The 19,697-nt window shown below is 35.9% G+C and overlaps 1 protein-coding gene across 1 annotated transcript; it reads right to left on the reverse strand.

The window, feature by feature from the left end:
- Positions 1 to 740: 740 nt before the first annotated feature.
- Positions 741 to 19,354, reverse strand: LOC147385973 (nucleobase-ascorbate transporter 12-like). Its single transcript, XM_086422087.1, has 10 exons — positions 18,613 to 19,354; positions 18,412 to 18,509; positions 18,146 to 18,316; positions 14,670 to 14,770; positions 11,311 to 11,446; positions 11,038 to 11,088; positions 10,621 to 10,908; positions 9,744 to 9,978; positions 1,626 to 1,912; positions 741 to 1,360 (listed from the first exon to the last, which is right to left on the reverse strand). Exons 1-10 carry the CDS (start codon positions 19,103 to 19,105, stop codon positions 1,139 to 1,141), a joined length of 2,082 nt encoding a protein of 693 aa, XP_086278213.1. The 5' UTR covers positions 19,106 to 19,354; the 3' UTR covers positions 741 to 1,138.
- Positions 19,355 to 19,697: the final 343 nt, after the last annotated feature.

Raw genomic sequence — 19,697 nt, forward strand, 5'->3', positions numbered from 1 at the left:
GAAGAGACTGAAAACACAAACATTTCAATAATCATTTTATTTGAATTTCTCATCAGAGGTCATGGTCTAAGTGGTTTGTCATCCCTATGTAGATACATTTGGCATTCGAAAAAATAAATTAGATTAATCGGCTTGAAATGTAAATTATTTCTAATGACTAATGACTTTGGTATAAGAAAGAAAAGAAAGAAGCAAAGAGAGATCTATGCTGCAAGATCTAAGGTGAGGGGTAGTGTTTAACCCAAGGCAGGAAATGATCCGAAATATTTCCGATGTCCGAATCAAAGAAACATGAAAAATCGGATTTGCGGATTGCATTTGGATTGGAATATTAGATCTGATATAATTTTGGATCAGATTCGGATGTACCCCAATCCAACTAAAAAAATCTGATCCGATCGTATTTAAAAAAACAAAAAATTATTCTTAATTTTATATAAATGAATATAGATAAAACATTTTAGTCTATTTGCATTTTAACGAACATTGATAACTTGAAAATAAGGCACATGTTCTGATTGGATCGAATCGAATTGATTTTGGATTAAGGATGAAATGAAATAGATTGGATCAAGTACATGTTTAAAATTTTCAGATCGATATTGGAGTGGTATTGATCAAGTACCAAACCAATATGTTGCCAGCCCTACTCCCTGCATGTATAAGACGCACTCTATTCAAAATGAAGATTAGGGTCTCATAGGCTTGTGAAAAAAAATGTATAACAGAGTAGAATCATCTTCAAACAACAACGTATCTCCATTAATATACAGTAGTTCATTTCAACAAGATTCCAGTCAAGAAACCCCACCTTACAAAATGAAAACGTAAGAAAAAACCCATCTCCGTAGGGTATTTTAAATGACTTAAACTACACAACATGTTTATAATTTAGAATTACAACACACTAGCAGATCAACCACCCCCCCTCCTCCCCTTCCTTCTCCCCCAAACCCCAAATTGTACACAAATCACTTGTTTCTGTAGTTCAGCGGTCCCAGAAAATTCCTAGCGTGCACAGAAATTCCATATTCAGGGGGCCATTTGCGAGGTATGATTCGAGGGACATAAATTGTTTTTTTTTTTTCTTTTTTTCTTATAATTCATAGAAATACGATGCCCAACAGAAACTCATTTCTTACAATCCAACCCATTTCACCCATCTGAAGACTCGTCCAACTCTGAATGGCAACTCATAGTCTTTGGCAACTGCAGGCTCTCTCCTTGCAGTCTCAGGCTCAGACCAAACGTAAACACCACGCTCCTGCCGACTGCCAGGCACGGTGTTGTCTAGGATCACAGCTATGAGAAATGCAATCACCATGTGAAATGACAGCAATGTGTTCATAATATAGTTCACCTGCCAAAAAAGAGTACCAAAGCTAATCAAGTTTTCTGTTGTTTCAACCTCTGTTGCAAGAAATTTGGTTGATCTGACATAAACTTGAGTCTGCCCAACAGGCCACGGGAAGATCTCATGAATGTAATTTCTTCAAGGAAAATCTGAATTTAGCTAAATTGTATATTTCTTTCTTTAAATAGTGGATATATAAACATAAATTATATGGAGTAAGAATCAATAAGGTGACTTTTGAGTTACTGAAACCTCAAGAAGAGATGCATACCCCGCCATATTTGCTGCGGAATGGTCCATGAGACGCCACAATGTATGGCTGGAAATAGCTTGGAACGGATGAGTTGGTATTGGGAATGATACCATGCTGCTGGAAGTAAGCAGGTATAGAGAGGGAGAAAAACAGAGAAAGACCGACTATGATGATATTTCTGGAGCTTCCCGCCTCACTGTAACGTAGGTTTGACAAACCCAATGCTGCAAGCATCGCCCACATGAAGCAAAGGAGAGCAGCAACCATGACATCAGGAATTGAAGCAATAAAACCACCAACTTTACCTGTGAGCATGGCAGAGAGGGTATATAGTGGTCATATAAAAGAACAAAATCACACGTAAGCAGAAAAAGGAAGAGAAATTAAGCAAGACTGAGAATTAAATTCCATAACACGGTTGTGCAAGTTATGATCAATTGTCAAATCAGTTCAAAATTGATATGGAGGCTTTCAACCTGGTGAAATTAGCAATCCTCTAGACTACTTGATTGGGTAGAATTGGTTTTGGCCCAAATGGAAGAAAATGAAAATATCATATACATCCCGAAAGCTTCCTCCCTTGTCTTGGTGAATGTATTTGGATTTTTTTAAGAGTTTCAGGGTTTAGGACAAGATTTAGCCTTTGCCCATTTATCATCATTATGATTGTGGAAACCCTTAGCAGAATGATTGTACTTCCAATCATAAAAGAGTACAATTTCCAGTTTTCTATTCACACTCCTACTTCCAACATAGAGTCGCTTCCTAGCACTTTCGATAACTAAGGGTGAGACCGTGGAAGATAATTTCCTATATTGCTTCAGAGTAGGAAAGATGAACCTTTGATATCTCATCTCTCATTTGTAGATAATAACTTAGAAGTCCTCTTAGACACCTCTAGGATGCAATTCATCCATTTAAAATGTGTCCTCAGGCGGTCTTAAACATATTGTCTTCAAAATAGTTTGACCAAAAGTTATGTCTACAATGTTGGGAAGTAGAAGATCTGGACAAGTCAGTCACGTGACTAGGTTGTAAAATTGTCCTAGACATATCATCCTTGGTTTGGGAGCTTCCTAGAGAATGAAGGTGATTTGGGATCAAGCTATCGGTTTACAAGAAAATTGCATTGGGAAGAAAATCTACCTTTCCAAAATATGGAACAATCATACTCATCAAAAGTAATTATCCGCCCTTCCCATCTATGCCCTCTCCCTCTCTTTCTATTCATATGTGTGTAGTCAACCACCTTATGAAAAGACTTGGGACCTTCTCGTGAGATGACAAGGAGAATTCTCCCAAGTTCCACCTCACCTATTAGCTTACAACTTAATTGCCCGAAAGTTTAGGGGATGAGTTTCAAGAATTCCAATGAGATAACATGGCTTTGCTTAGCAAATGGTGAGTAAGATCCTAGGCAGACACATTGCTTTTGCAACGTTCCACTCTAATTGCATCTTCCTTCTATTTATGCTCTTTTGGATGTCAAAAAATCTCCTAATAGCCAATATCTAGTTATGGGCAATGGTATGATGGATAGGAACATTTTTTTTTCAAAGGAATCTTTATGATTGGGAAATTGCCGTTGGCTTATTTATTGGATAAACTTGGCCCTTGAATGCCTCGGAAACTAATCAAAGAGCTTGGAGATGGAGCTCTAATGGCATCCTTTTGGAAAAATCCTCCAGCAATATACTTTCTTTAATCTTCCTCTCGTCCCTATTAAGGCTACTTGGGATCCCCAGGTCTCTTCCAAGGTGCTTTCCTTCATATGGACGGCCATCTAAAAGATAAGATCCTCATGGTTGATCATCTTATTGATGAAAATTCTACATCCCTAACACGAACACTATGTGCAAGGATACAAAAATAAACTCGACTTACAATATTGTCAATCTTATGTTGGAAATTGATTTGGAGGGAAAATAATTTCATCAACAAGGATTTTAAGGTTCAAAAAGACGATATCTTTTAGTCAATATTTTTCCCATCTAGATCTCGATTACAAGTGCACAAAGGGTATAGAGAGATTGCCTTAAAGATACAATAAAGCCCCTTGATCAAAGGATTACTATGATGTGGATTGTGCATTGTTCGATCGCAATTTATATCACTTTCTTTTAACACTGATAATTCTATAAAAAAAAATGATTAAAGCTATTATTTTCTGGATATTTCAAAGCATCCAAGAATTGAAGTAAATAGTTGTTTATATAGACACCTATGTGTTTATTCCAAAAGAAAACTTCGGTTAAGAAGTTTGGGTCGAAGCACTTTTTCTCAAGAGACACCTATTAATTCAATGGTTTATTTCCCAAGTGACCTACTAATCCAATGGTTCAAATTAAACCTGGAAAGCATGTACCCTTTCCTGTTCTTTTAACAAAACAATGTAAAAATTTACAATTCCCAAGAGACACGTTTTGAACTTATTAAGAGTTTTGTAAACTCTTACAAAACAATGTAAGAGTTTTCATTTCCCAAGAGACACGTTTTGAACTTAGTGGGTTGGTCTTATACACAATAGTTTATGATTGTTCCCGAAAGGCACTCTTTTAAAGACCACTCAATAAACCACAATTCCAACCACTTAAACCAAAAAATATTTTTTTTTAAAGGAAATTTTGAAAATATCCAACAATCCCCTCCCATTTTCAAAATAGCATTTGATTTTTAAAAAATCTATATATATATATATATATATATATATATATATATATATATATATATATCATATAATAACAATAGTTGCACCACTAAAAATGGTTTCCTACGTGCCCTTTTCGGGGATCAAGCTTCAATAGTTCTTATTCTTACAAGGTAAAAAAAAAAATTACAATTGAACATCATCGTAGAAATAGTACATCGATGAAAGTATCTTCTGAACTTGAACTTCCACTTAGGGCAAATAAATCAAAGTTTTGTCAAGGAGCTATGGTGAACTATTCTTGAACTAATGACCCTTATAGACGAATCAGACTCATTTGTACTTGCACATTAATGGCCATGTGTAAATATCCTAATTTCTTGAGCGCTCTAGAAATGGTCTAATTTTCATAAAAAACGGCCCGACTTTTTCACTCATATAGGAAATCCATAAATAGTAATCCTACGAGTCACCCCTACAAACAATTTGAAATTATTAAAGATTCACTTCCAATCTCTGTCTTGCAAAAAACAACACTCGATGACTATGAATGGGACAATTATAAAATTTATAGTGTCTCACTAAACCACTCGTTCAACTTGTTAGTACCCATTAAACCTTGCTATCATTTCAAGATTGAGGTTGGATTCCCATCAATTGGTGGTTTAATTTACCATATAGATCTTAACCCCATCCCTTTTGAAGTGAGATAAATCACTTCTCTGGCAAGACCTTTCGTTAAAGGATCTACTATGTTTTTATTTGACTCAACATAGTCCACCGTTATTACTCCACTCTTGAATAATTGGCTGAGATAATGATGTCTAAGACTTATATGTGTAGATTTTCCATTGTATATCTTAGTTAAGACTTTGAACAGTGTAGATTGGCTATCACAATTTATCATAATTGTTGGAGTTTGCTTTTTTTTCCAAAGTGGTATGTCTACTGATAAGTTTCTAAGCCACTCAGCTTCTTTACTTGAATTTGTTAGGGTTATAAATTCTGCCGACATAGTAGAATTGGAAACACAAGTCTACTTCTTGGATGTGTAAAGATATTGAAGCACCTCCTAGCATAAAGATCCAATCAGTAGTGGACTTAGACATTGCCTCATGATTATTTCAACTAGCATCACTATATCCTTCTATCACAGTAAGATATCCGACATAATGTAAGTCATAGTTTATAGTCCCTTTCAAGTATCTAAGGACTCTGAAAATTGCATTCCAATGTTTTATTCCTAGACTACTAGTAAATCGACATAGCATCCCAACAGCGAATGCAATATCGGGTCTTGTGCAATGCATAACATGCATAAGACTCCCTATAACACTAGCATACTCTAATTAAGCATCACAATGACTAGTGTTTTTCATTAACTTAATATTAGGATCGATAGAGGTAGGTGCTGGCTTATGATCTAAATGGCCATACCTTTTTAGGATCTTTTCAATATAATGTGATTGAGATAACTCTGGAACATTAGCTTTTCTCACAATTTTGATTCCAAAAATAACATCAGCCTCCCCCCTAAGTCTTTCATATCAAATTAGATGCCAAAAATAATTTTGTTTCTTTTATACAAGGAAGGTTAGAGCCGAAGATAAGCATATCATCTACATGTAAACAAATAATGACACCCGCACCATTATCGAACTTACTAAAACCGTAAGACAACACTATCTTATCAAATTTCTCATTCCATTGCATAAGAGCTTGTTTAGGCCATAGAGAGATTTAACAAGTTTACAAACTTTCTTTTCTTGGCCTAATAAATAAATCCTTCGGGTTGTTCCAAATAGATTTCCTCTTCTAAATCACCATTTAGACATGTCATTTTTACATCCATTTGATGGACAACTAATTGGTGAATGGAGTCAAGAGAAACTAAAGTTCAAATAAATGAAATCCGTGCTACACGTGCATAAGTGTCAAAATAATCAATACCTTTCCTTTGCTTAAAAACTTTTGCTTTTCTAGCTTTAAACTTGTTGATGGAACCATCAACATTTAATTCTCTTTTGAAAATTCATTTGCACCCTATCGGTTTTGCTCTTGGAGGAAGATCCACAAGTACCTAGTCTGATTAAATAAAATTAAATTCATCTCATCATTAATAACTTCTTTCCACTTTCCAAAATGAAGCATCGTGAGATGTAATTACCTCTAGATAGGTAGACGGTTCATCTTCAACTTGAAATACAAAGTTGATTTTGTCCTTAACCTCATTTTTATCTCCTTCTACAAGGTAAATAAGAAAATCAGGTCCATAGGTCCTTTCTAATCTAGGTCTCTTATACCTTCTAGGTTAAATATCATTTATTTTAACCACAATAAGTTTATCATGAGTGTCATCACTTGTAGATGTAGGATCAAATAAAGTCTCATCACTTTCTATAGTCTATTCATAAGAACTTAATCTTGTCATTCTCAAAGAATTGCACATCTACAGATTCAATAATCTCTTATGAGTCAAGGAATAGAAATCTATAAGTTACAATATTCCAAGAATATCCAACAAAAACAAACTCGTAAGTTCTATTTCCTAATTTTAGTCTTTGCAGGTCGGGCTTTCTTACATAAACAAGATAACCCCACACTTTGAGAAGAATTAAATGAGGCTTGCAATTGAACCAAAGTTCATAAGAGTAACATTAACCTTTTTCAAAGGAATTCTATTTAAAATAAAACATGCTGACATGTTAAAATAGCTTCACCCCACATAGACCAATGTAAACCAGAACTAATAATCATAGCATTAACCAATTCAACTGAAGTCCTATTTTCCTTTCTGCAACAACATTTTATTGCAGCAAATAAGGTGTCGTAACTTGATGGATTATGCCATGAGTTCCACAAAATTTAATGAAATCTGATTTGGTAGTATTCACCACCTCTATCAGATCTAAGGATTTCGATTTTACGATTATGCTGGGTCTCAACTTCTACTTTAAAAGATGTAAATTTCTCAAAAACCTTATCTTTGTTTTTTAGTAAATATACATGTGCATATCTAAATAATCATCAATAACAGTAAGAAAATATTTATTTCCTTCACGAGTAACATTCATTAGATCACATACATCACAATGAATAAGGTCAATAATATAAAAAGTTTGGTCTACTAATTTAAAAGATTTTCTAACAATCTTAGCTTTGAAAAAAAATTTGACATTTTTCAATATTGTCAACATTACAATTAAAAATTAAATTGAGATTAGACATGTTCTTTATGGATATATAATTTCCATGTCTTAATCTTCCATGTCACAAAAAAATAGACTCAACGATATAAACAGAAGAAGAATCATTTATTAAATTCAATTTGATCATCTTATTACAAGAGTACCATTTCCCAATGAATGACCCATTTTTGGATAAGATAAGCTCATCTAACTCATATATGTCTTGTATAACCTACGATCCTTACAAATGTGAATAATAGCTCCAATATCTAGCCACCATCCACTATCAATTTCCCACTGAATTTGAATCGAAAACTATTGTAATAAGATTTCCATCTTCGATCATGTTCACTTGATTCTTGATTTTAATCATGTTTGGTTGATTTTTGAACTCTTTCTTTCGATGATGACAGTCTTGAGTGTAGTGATCAGGTTTGTTACAAAAATAACAATTTCCTTTCTTTTTATCTTTGGCACCTTGTTTCTTAAAAAAACTTGTTAGCCTTTGGTTTTAATTTGCTGGTCTAGTTGTACTTTCGATCCTCAACCATATTTAACTTAGAATAACTTTCAAATTGGTCTTCCTTCTTATCACGAATGCGAGAATCTTCTTCAATACGAAGATGATGTAGAAGGGATTCCAAAGTATGATTTCATTCTTCATGTTTGAGTTTGTTTTTGTAGCCATTCCAAGTGGATGTAAGTTTAGCAATGATAACACCCACCTGAAAATCCTCCATAAGTTCTACACCGACTATTTTAAGATCACCAACAATTTGTTAAAATTCATGCACTTGTGCTAGAACCGATTTGTCATTGATCTCTTGAAAAAGAAACCATTAGACTAATAGGTGTATCTTGAGAACATGTACTTTGAGCCAAACCTAAAGAAACCATTAGACTAATAGGTGTATCTTGAGAACATGTACTTTGAGCCAAACCTCTAGACCGAAGTGTTCTTTGCGAATAAACATATAGGTGTCTATATAAACTATTACTTACTTCAATTCTTAGACACTTGAAAATATCTAAAAAATAATAGTAGCTTTAATCTTTTTTTTGTATAACATCATCAGTGTTAAATGAGAGTGATCTAATTGTGATCAGACGATACATAATCCACATCACAATACTTTTTTGATCAAGGGACTTTATTGTATCATTAAGCAATCTCTCTACATTTTCTGTGCACTGTGATCAAGATCTAAAGGGGAGAAATCGTATCTAAAAGAAATCGTCTTTTTGAACCTTAAAATTCTTGTTGATCAAATTATTCTCCCTCCATAATCAATTTCCAACATCTTGTCTCAATAATCACTGAGATATGAAATATATAAATTTATATATGGTTGACTCAGTCGAGTTTTCAACAATTTAGCCGAGAGACAACTAGAATCTCAGCGAGTCAATGAGATGGGCAATTATAGTGGCCATCTTGCTCAATGGGCTCCAACAATGAGATGACACGCACAAGGAGTCTCAAATGATCTCTAAAACCATTAACCATCCCTTTATCCACTATTCTTTTGATGATTCCACGTGGGTCACCTTTCTAGAGCTTTTTGGCATTTCATGGGTCCATTCAAACAATTATGAGGTCTTTCAAGAAGGTTCAAAAGTTTTTTTCCTTAGAGGGAGTATGTTGTATAACCTTCTCCCCTCTACTTTGGCATGAGAGTTATAGAAGGAAAGAACAACAGTATCTTCAATAGGAAGGAATACTCCTTAGAGATGGTAGTCCTTGTTCCTCGTATCAAAGCTTATTGCACTAGTAGTCCTCCATCTTTGGTGGTCTTGGAGGGACTTGATTCGCTAATTTTGCATTTATATAGGAGGGTATCACCTTTATTTGGTATTGGGAATTTGGCTTAGTGAGGCTCTCCCTCACTTGCATTGCCACTATTGTAATTTGGGTGGTTGTTGCCTTTTTAATTAGATTCTCTTTATCAATTAAAAATCCATCTATCTAGACAATTAGTCTTTACATGGTATTATTCATATAAGTGCCCAGCTTTCAATATTTGGCAAACGTTGATCTGACTCATAGCACTAAGATGAAAATGAACCAGCTTCAACACCAAACCAGACTCTCAATCATAGACAGACTTGCGAAGGCAATGGCACTAGACCACAGGATGGAAAGATCATCAATGCATTGAATATTTGATTCCTAGTTTTTATTAGTTATAACTTAGAAGTATCAGATTGACAGAGTTGTTCTAGTCAACGCATTAAAATGATTCCTTGTTTCTGACAATTAAAAAAAAAAAAAACTGAAAAGGAAAAGTGAAATGCACTTACCCACAAGAGATAAGAGTATCAAAATGCATGCGCCTAACTCAACTGATCGTCGGCTTCCCATTTTGGTCACAGCAATGGTGTGCACATTTTCAGTCAAGGTCGTAGAACCGGTCCCCGTACCCCAAAGACCAGCCAAGACACTGGAAAGGCCTTCAAGACCAATCCCCCGGCTGAGAACACCTGGAGTTGGAGGTCTGGATGCCACCAATAAAGATGATGCATGGTATGAACCAACCTAACCATATCATAACAAAGGAAGTCAGGGATTGGAAAATAAAGTAGGATTTTCATAAAATTCAGTAACCCTAGCAAGAAGTTGCTAATAACATTAACAATACAATCAAAGCAGGCATTAAATTTACACAAGGAAACCAAAGGCATGATCCTTAAATCTCTGCCACACGAAAACCCCTAAACCCAAATTTTGGAGCAGTTTTTAAGACACCAACTCAGGTCAGCATCATATTTTTGTTGGGATAAGATAGACTTGAACCCACAACCTCAGTTTTTCTTTTGGATAGGTACGGCCTCAAACTTGCATTGCAATATGTGAACCAAGCTATGGGTCTAATTCCAGTTCACCATCATATAAGCCCAAGAACTCTTCCCCAAATTAATATAATGTTTAGACTAGGACCCTAGACACGTGTGAGAAATAATATGACAACCCAAAGAAGAAAATTTTACATGAAATCAGGAAACTCATCAAATCAACTGATGCAATATATGGACACCACACACATAACGACAGCCATTTTCAAGTTGAAGACAGGTGTACCCCAAATTAATATAATGTTTAGACTAGGACCCTAGACACGTGTGAGAAATAATATGACAACCCAAAGAAGAAAATTTTACATGAAATCAGGAAACTCACCGAATCAACTGATGCAATTATGGACACCACACACATAACGACAGCCATTTTCAAGTTGAAGACAGGTGTACCCCACTGTAATGGATATGGAAATCTAAACCATGGGGAAGATCGTAATGCGTGAGAAGTATCAACACGGCAGTGTTTCATCCTGGAGACATGTTTTCTGCAGGCTTCAGATATAATATTTGAAGCAGGTACATTAGGGTCACAATTTTTGTAGCTATAGGCTCCAGCCTCTGTAAGAAGGAAAGCAGTGCCCCATGTGATTGCCAAGCCCAATGGGACCTGAAATTTATATGACCACAGTGTATTTACAATCAAAATAAGCATTGTATAATACCACAACAATGTGGTGGAAAATCACCCGTCAGTTAATTCAAGGATAATGAATATTATCCCACAGTAGAGGCTTACCGCATAGATTAGAAATATACGGTGACCAAAGACAGATATTTTGCGAAGATACTGCAGGAAAAATGTAAAAGGTAAATGCATTAAGACTTTTGGCTCACAGTCCAAACTAAAGTAAATGTTGAACACCAGTGGCACATCATCCTCATTCAGCAAAAATAACAGATTAATTATGATTGATCATAGAGGTAACCACGATGATATTATAAAATAAAATCAAACCCAAAGACGGAACATGAAAATAACAAGAATTGGGCCTAGACATTCTATACTTACAAGTGAAAAAAAAATAACAAGTAATATCTGCACCGCCCCAATCTCAAGGCACGTACCCACTTGTGGGAAACCATAACTATAGAAAGAAAGTCCAACAGCAGCAATTGTTGGGGATACAACCACTGGATTGATCAACCTGAAAAGAAACGGGTAATGGTGTAAGGATGAGTCTTTAGACATGCTGAAACAGAGTCTAGAACACAGTAAGTGGACCTATAGAAAAAATACATGCATTTAGAAACGCAGAAGCTTCAGTGATTCAGCAACCATTAATGTGATGTGGACATTTCCTAAATGATCTTCTCATAGCATTCTTTGAGTTATGTCAAATTTCATGAAAATCATGTTCAATTTTCTTTTCTTCCTTTTTCTCCATCAATTGGAACTCACTAAGAATGCAAGTACAAAATTTCCCAAATAGGAAAGTTTGAAAGAACGACTAAAAATTGACCTAAAAAAAAATTGCATGAGGCAGGATTTTTTTTGTTTGCTAGGCAAGCAAGGGGTTAGTGGTCAGATTGAAGGCAGATTCAACAAGTTTTGAACCCAGGACATAGTATCAACTATCAACACTCCACATACTTTACCAACTTAGATCTTGACATGAGGCAAGATTTGTCAAACTTTTGTATAGGCCACCAAGGCGACATGGCACCCAAGCACTTTGCCAAAGACCACCAAGTGACTTTTCTGGCAAACTTGCTACCCTCGTCTGGGAAGGCAACATTGTTAGGCGTCTTCTCAAGCTTAGGCCACCCAATAAACCACCACCATGAGGGGGTTTAAGGAATTAGGTTCAGAGATCATGAGGAACTCATCATGTGTCTCTAACTAGGTGCACAGCCCAACGTGCATAAAAAAGGTGGATGGTGACAGACTGACAGTGTATCCAACTGATAGAAACATTGTAACACTGACCCATCCACAGAGAAGAGAGCAGAGTTATCAAGGCGTGCGCCTCAGTGCGTCTGAGGCGCACCTCAAGAAGAGGCGCAGGAGCTATGCCTTAGTATAGGAAAAGGCAGGGCAGGTTTTTCAAGGCGGAGGGAGGCGCATGCCTGAGCTGCTCCTCAGGCAAGGCGCATGAGGCATACACCTCACTTACATATCAAATAAAATTTAATTATATATATATTTCCGTACTTTTTTTTTTTTACAATTTACTGTATATTGATGAGTGTTGTGTGTTACCCGATGATGATGATGAGTGATACTTTGAAGCTTGCTCATAGTTGATATTTTTGAATTTTGAAACTTACCTTCTGCACTTCATACTCTTGGTATATTTGTGATTGTGTCTTAAACTTTTAAGTTTTAAATTTCAATTTAGTTTATGGTTCGTAGTTCCTTATTTTTATGATATTTTATTCATACTTGATTTTATTGTTAGTTTTTTTACTTGCTTATTGTGGTTTAGCCTAACCTATTTATAGAGTTTGAAATACTAAATATGTGTATATAAATATAAATTTTATATTTGTTGTAATTGTAGAATATTTATAAATTTTATAAAGAAGCATAACCTACTTTCACAATTTAATATTTTATTTATATGATCTTTTTAATTTTATTGCACCTTACTTCAATCAGGCGTGCACCTCGCCTTGCGTCTTGCTCCTCAAGCACTCGGAGGCCTTTGCGCCTCAAGTAAGGCTACAACTTGGGTGGGCCAAAACCGAACCCAATGGGTTGAACCCAACCTTGGGTCAGGTCTGGGCATGGTTAGCTTGGCTTCGGTCTTAGGTTCAAACAACAAAAATAGATGCCCGACTCAAATCAGGTTGGGTTCGGGCATTGGCATTGGGCAACCCGATTTGCCCGAACTCGAACTTAATATAGCTATAATTTAAAAATATTTCTTATATCTTTGTTTCTTTTGCATTCATTTACTATGTATACTTTTGTTTCTCTTTATATCAAAACTAATGCGTGATTATCTTCATAAAATAAACAATTGCTTTGTTATAATTGCTTTTGTACTTATGTAATTATATATTGATATACAATGTAAATGTTTATTTTGTTAGAAATTTCAACTAACAATAAATGAATTCAGATGGTAACTTTAGTTAATCATCATTTTTTTCGTCTTTTTTAAATTTGATTATAATTTATATATGTAAATTTTAGGATAAATAATTGTAAATTTTAAGTTCTTTTAGATACCAATTATGTTTACATAAGCCCTTATCATTGCTAAATTATCTAATATTAATGGGGAATAAATTAACCCTACCAACCCGGCTTGGGTTGGGTTTGGATTGAGCATTTCAAGCCCAAGGTCGGGTTGGGCACAGTCGCGGGTTGATGTTTGTCAAGTTTGGGTTGAGCACGGGTTGATCCCCAACCCACCCGAGTTGCAGCCCTAGCCTTAAGTGTGCATTTCGCCCTTGACTACAATGCCAGAGAGCAACACTGTGTGGTAGCTTACTCATAAAAAAAAACAATGTGTGGTAGCTACATTGTTGGAACACCATACCATCTCCACCCAGCCAATGACATGGGGGTACTTCAGTGACTTTACCCCGCCAAGTTTATAAATACAAGGGGTTCAATGCATGAGAGCATTAGAACACTATCACGCAATACCCTGCCACTATGTCACCATGGTGAGTGGGGTTTCCCAAAATCAAGGACGTGGCTATGGACATTGGTGCCTCATTAAAAAAAAATCCTTCTTTTTGTGTGTGTGTTTGTATCATGAAAATTTCAATATTGCATTTTTTTATAATTTTTTACTTTTATTTTTGAGTAGGCAACAACACGTTTATAACATACTATTTGCACATTTTTGTGGACAATTAAGAAAATAAATAATTTATAGTACAATAGGAAATGATAGAACACTGCAATGTAGAAGTATCCATGCAACATCCAGTATCAATATCCTTGTGTCCATATAGATACTTTAGGCATGTTGAAGTATCCAGGTATAATACAATACACACACATTAGAGTTTGCCCCGTGCCGCTTTGGGGTTAAGGGGGTAAAAGAGGAAAGAGATAATAAAGTTGGAGGGGTATTATTAGAAAAAGGGGGTGAAGAGGAAAGACAATAAAGTTAAAAGGGAGAATAGGAAAGACAATAAAGTTAAAAGTTACCCTCGAGATACATTCTTTATGGGGGTTTAAGATTGAGAGGGGTGGTCATCCTGCAGCATAAAGCTCAAACAACTTCATTTAGACTAATGATGCGCCTATGACACCTAGACACTTCAAAATGGATGTCGTGCCTGTGCAAATACTTTTTTTTAACTGTAGCTACCATGTTGTTGGTGTACCTAAGCCATGTCCTTATCCAGGTAACATAGCTAATAGCTCTCAAATACAGACAGCTGCAAAGATGATAAGAAACATACCTCAAAAAGAGTGACATCAGTCCACTATACCCCAGTATAGCTTGAAATGTTGAAGATATAATTATAGCCCCTTGAAGCTCCTTCATGATATGCCTAAAATTCTGCATTTTAAATAATTGTATATGTCAAATAATTGTTGAGGAGTCTAGTTAAAATTGCCACGCACAGATAAACTACTTAATAAAACTTTGAGCTTATTATTGAAATAAACATATAATTGCATGTGGGGGAAAAAAGAGTATGGTCCAGTAGTTAATCATCTTATAGAAACCCAAGTTACAGAGTACCCATCCTAACCTCCAGTCTCATCACTACTACCACATCAAAAGCCTGACAAAAATATGCCAATCTCGACTCCAACTTTATCAAGTGATCTACCATGATCATTTTCAGTGTGGCATATTTATGAGTGTTGGACCAAGAAATAAGTCTGCCTGATATCTCAAAAGAAAGGGTAAAAACACCAGTGCAAGAAAACAAAAAAGATTCTATAATCAACCCCTAACACTTTGGATGCAATAATTCCACCTCACTTACTAGCCCAAAAAAGAATGGGAAGCATCTAAATATTGAACCATGAGGCTCATTAGAGACACTTGATAAGAATCTTTCCAAGCACATGATGTCACATTAATAACATATATCAAGGGGACTTGGAGCTGAATGACGACATTATAAGTCATCAGTGACTTTCATGAAGACTCCTGACAGAAAACTAAGAAGCATACAAGGGAAGATTCTTTCCTCCACATGCACTTAACATGGTCTTTATGCACAACACCCATGCACGCATGCACACAAACTACATGATCTTCAAATGAGCTATCAACGTGAAATTGGTGATGAAAGAAGCAGAGATAGATACAAGAAACATATTAACCTACTTGTGAATTCTCATCCATGTGAACAAGGACACCAATTTAAGACAAAGAAAATTCACCTCCCTTGGACCAATGTAATTCAAAATGATATACAAGATAGGCCTTAACATATATACCGAACATTTTTCCATTAAAAGTAGAAAACCCACTCAAGTAGATGAAGATGAAGATGAAGAAAAATAGTCATTGGTAATATGGCACAAGGTTAGCCATGCAAAACAGACTTGCACATGCCTTATTTATCTATAAAAGATGTTGAAAAGGATAATTGTTTGAAGTATTTTAAAAAATTATTAAGAAACAGGAAAACCTAAGAGGTGAGATGACCTACAAAGGAAGAAAGGAAAAAAAAATGAGAGTATCCTTCCCCATTATCAATGAGAACTCATTTAAAGACAAAGAAATCTCCTAAAATCTATATAAAAAATAAAAAAAAAATCAACAACCACCTCTACAAAAGAACAATTTCATGGACACCTACTTCTTTTCCGAGGAAAATCCTCCTACTACTTTCCTTCCAAATTTGCCAAAGCACCACGAAAAGGAAAAATCTCTACAACAAAACACCCTCTAGAAGAGGAGGCTGGGGTAAGCCAACCACGAAAAACGACCACATCAATAATTTCATATTCAATAAAATCATAGAAATAAATCAAAAGGATAGTAAAAAATGTAATCCACTTCATGCTAATGATTTAGTAGTTTCCATAAATTAAATTGTTAATGAAAGGCCTAACCATTTGGGACCTTCAAGTCTGAAACAACAATAACTTATCATAGTTCATCACTTCAACAAAATTGACCAAAGCCACCATCATCGTGAAATTATTAGCATCATCCTCATCCAAGTCATTATCCACCACAACATCCTGTTCACATTCCGCTGGTTGATCAAAGCAAGCTTTTCCTTTTTTCTTGGTTGAATGTTTACTCACTTCTGTTCAAAATAACAGTTACTACTGATTCTTAGGGCGCACTATCAACCTAATCAACATGATCTTATACAAGACAATCATCTTTCAAAATCCAATCAGTCATTTTTAGTTATTCACTTTGCCAGCAATCCACTCATTCAAGCCATTGCTATCTTGCAAAGAATTAGATTGCATGTATCTCAACACAAATAGCCTTCCCTAAGCAATTGAGAATGGGACAAATAGTAGGTCACACAACTTATCTAGCACTACCCTATTTGATTTTTTATCTTTCTTGGTGGAAATGCAGGGAGTCGTTTGAAATAACTAAATTTCACAGAAGTAGTTTTTGACACTAACATGTAAAAAGTCAGGACAGAAATTATACAGATAAAATATAGCCTACAATCCAATTTTGTTCAACCTGTGTGCCATCTCTTGTCTGTCGCATCTAAATTTCACAGAAGAAGTTTTTGACACTAACATATAAAAAGTCAAGACAAAGAAATTATAAAGAGAGAATATTGCCTACAATCCAATATTGTTCAACTCATGAATCATCTCTTGTGTGTCCCATCTAAATCATCATGAATGGTGCCTTATCCCAACTATTGGTATTATAACTCAATGGTTCAAAATAGTACCAACAGAAAATTTCTAATCATAAAATCTGAAATTACAAATCTATAATTCAAATGGACGAAATTACTAGACATATCGAATCATTCGGACAGATACTATTCCCCTCCAAATGAACAATTCGTCATATCCTAAGTTAGAGGACCACATGTAGATTCTAGGCCTACAGCATATAATTCAGTATGATACAACTTGTTCATCCTCCTCCTCAAAGCCTTGGGGGGTCAGCAAATATGAAACAACTTCTTGTCATTATCAAAGGGTACATCTTTTCTTTTTTATAAGTGAAAGTTTTATTAAAACGAGGAAACGGTGGTCAACTAAACCAGCCCCAAAACATACAGAATAACCTCTTAAGGTATTGAAATATTACAAACCCTCTCCCACCTAACTAAGAAATCCTCAACAAAAAAACAAAAAAAAGAACTCCTCACAAATTAGTCCTGAAATAAAAGACCCGTGATTTAAGTGATTGTCCTGCACAGAATGCTCCTTATTCTCGAAAATATGGTTGCTCCTCTCGTTCCAGAGACCCTGTGAATGGGGTAATGCTCCACAGAATCCGTTTTGAAGTCTTAAAAGAGAACCTCCAATACAATCATGATTGAAACAAGGATCTTACAGAAAGAGGAAAGTGCCCAGCCACTCTGAATAAGAATAAGAATAAGAAATGCAACCAAATGGACTAAGTTACTGGGTAATGAATAAGAAATGCAACCAAATAGTTCGCCCTGGGCACAAAAAAACAGCTACGGACTTATATTTCACGAATTTACTAAACTAGATTCTTTTCTCTTTTTTTTCTTTTTTTTCTTTTTTTCTTTTTTTTTTTGAGGGACTTGTGTGTATGTATGTGTCCTGTTGGATAAGTGTGCTGAAATTATGCTCTAACACACAATGTATTAAACAAAAGTCTGGAGAAACAATTGTTGCACCCAAAAATAAATGAAAATATCATAGTAACGTAAATGCCAAAATTAAATAAGAGAGGAGACTACGAACCAAAAAAAATGAAAAATCATATAGGAAATGAGAAACTTACATTCCCATGCAATCCTTGGAACTCAGGGGAGTTGATTATAGCCAAAGCTGGAGCAAGATAAACAAATGAAGGACCTTGTATCAATGGCAATCTTGATCCAAAGAACGTGTGCAATAGTGTAGTGACGCCCGACATAAAAAGCACAGTTGACACCACCATAGAAATTTCTTCCTGACACATTCTATCTCCCATTAGATCAGATTATCTATGTTTCAAACTAAAATTGAAGAGAAAGATCTTCGGGAAAATAAAATAAATTTTCTTACATGGCTGCCACCCATTGCTGGAACTATGACCAATGGAATGAGAATTAACGAACCCAACATCGAAAGATAATGCTGGAATCCATATAGACCAATTGGAACTGAAACATTATAAAAATTACAAACATAACTTCATCAAAGATTGAAAATTTTCATAAGATCTTAAAAAAGATTTAATCTTTTTTACTAACTAGGCAAGCATACCAAGGCCAGGTGTATCTCTGAGCTCATACTTCATGTGAGAGTGACGAGCAACAAATCCATCATCGACCTGAGGCAACGCATCGATGACCTCGTCGTCTCGACTACTTTTCGGAGGCGGATGTGCCGGAGGCTCGGCTCGAACTTTTCCGTTGGGCCCCGGTGGTGGACCACTGCTCTTCTGTGTTACATCTGTTTCCCTCCTTTTCCTCACCGTCTGATCTCTATCTGACGGCGCCGTGATTTTCTCATTCTCAGGTACTCCATTCGTTGCCGAAGGCACCCGGACTAGACCGGATTCCAGATCCACTTGAGCATCAGCTTCTTTAGGTTTCACTACAACAATCTGACCTGAATCGCTCGCATTCGTCTCTCCTGATAGCTTCGGTTTGAATCCAGTCTTCTTAGCCCAAGATGACGACGGCATTGCCGTCGGCTCCGATGCCGGAGGCCATGGTCCCGGACGTGGTCGTTTCGTTGGGTCGGAGCTCGCCATTATCCGGCGAACTTCAGCTGCATCACCAAAGAAAAATTGCAGAAATGTGCGTAGATGTAGATCTGATCTCTAGTTGTGTTTCTGCAACAATTTCTGTAGTGGAGAAGAGAGACGTTTAGGGTTTCTATAGAAGCTTATTGGGGGTTGAAGAGATATAGAAGGAGAGAAGCAAAGGACTTTGGTTGGAGAGCTGAGAGAGAGAGAGAGAGGTTGCCAGTTGACACTGATAAAGGGTGAGAAGTGTGTTTTTGGGGGTGGGGTGTGGTGTGGAAAAACGCCAAAATGAGACAACTAAGATGGTGTTAGTGTAGCAATAATTTTTTGTTGTGGGTCGCTCTAATCAAAAACAACATGTTATTTTGGGCCAAAAGTCATGGATGTGTGGCCCACTTGTGATGGTTCTACGTGAATCACCAATCAGACTATTTGTGAAATAAGTGGGTCAAGCATCCATGGCTCAATAGTCCCAAACCCAAAAATGCAAGTCAAGGAAATAAATGATTTGCAGAAAAAAAGAATTATTTGGTAGTGTAGACTGTAGAAGAGTGTGCAGTACGTAGCGGACGAAATTAATTGACGTATCCTGCGGAGG

The sequence above is a fragment of the Akebia trifoliata genome, chromosome 14 (assembly GCF_017979445.1).
Source record: "Akebia trifoliata isolate Shusen 1 chromosome 14, ASM1797944v1, whole genome shotgun sequence".
Classification (NCBI taxonomy): Eukaryota; Viridiplantae; Streptophyta; class Magnoliopsida; order Ranunculales; family Lardizabalaceae; genus Akebia; species Akebia trifoliata.

What these genes read in the sequence shown, in the direction of transcription:
- LOC147385973 (XM_086422087.1), bottom strand. Translation starts at nt 19,105, where the DNA reads ATGGCGAGCTCCGACCCAACGAAACGACCACGTCCGGGACCATGGCCT. An exon ending in CAGAGATACACCTGGCCTTG is followed by an intron (nt 18,510 to 18,612) that starts GTATGCTTGCCT and finishes ATAATGTTTCAG; the next exon opens with TTCCAATTGGTCTATATGGA. An exon ending in TAATTGCATCAGTTGATTCG is followed by an intron (nt 9,979 to 10,620) that starts GTGAGTTTCCTG and finishes TGATATGGTTAG; the next exon opens with GTTGGTTCATACCATGCATC.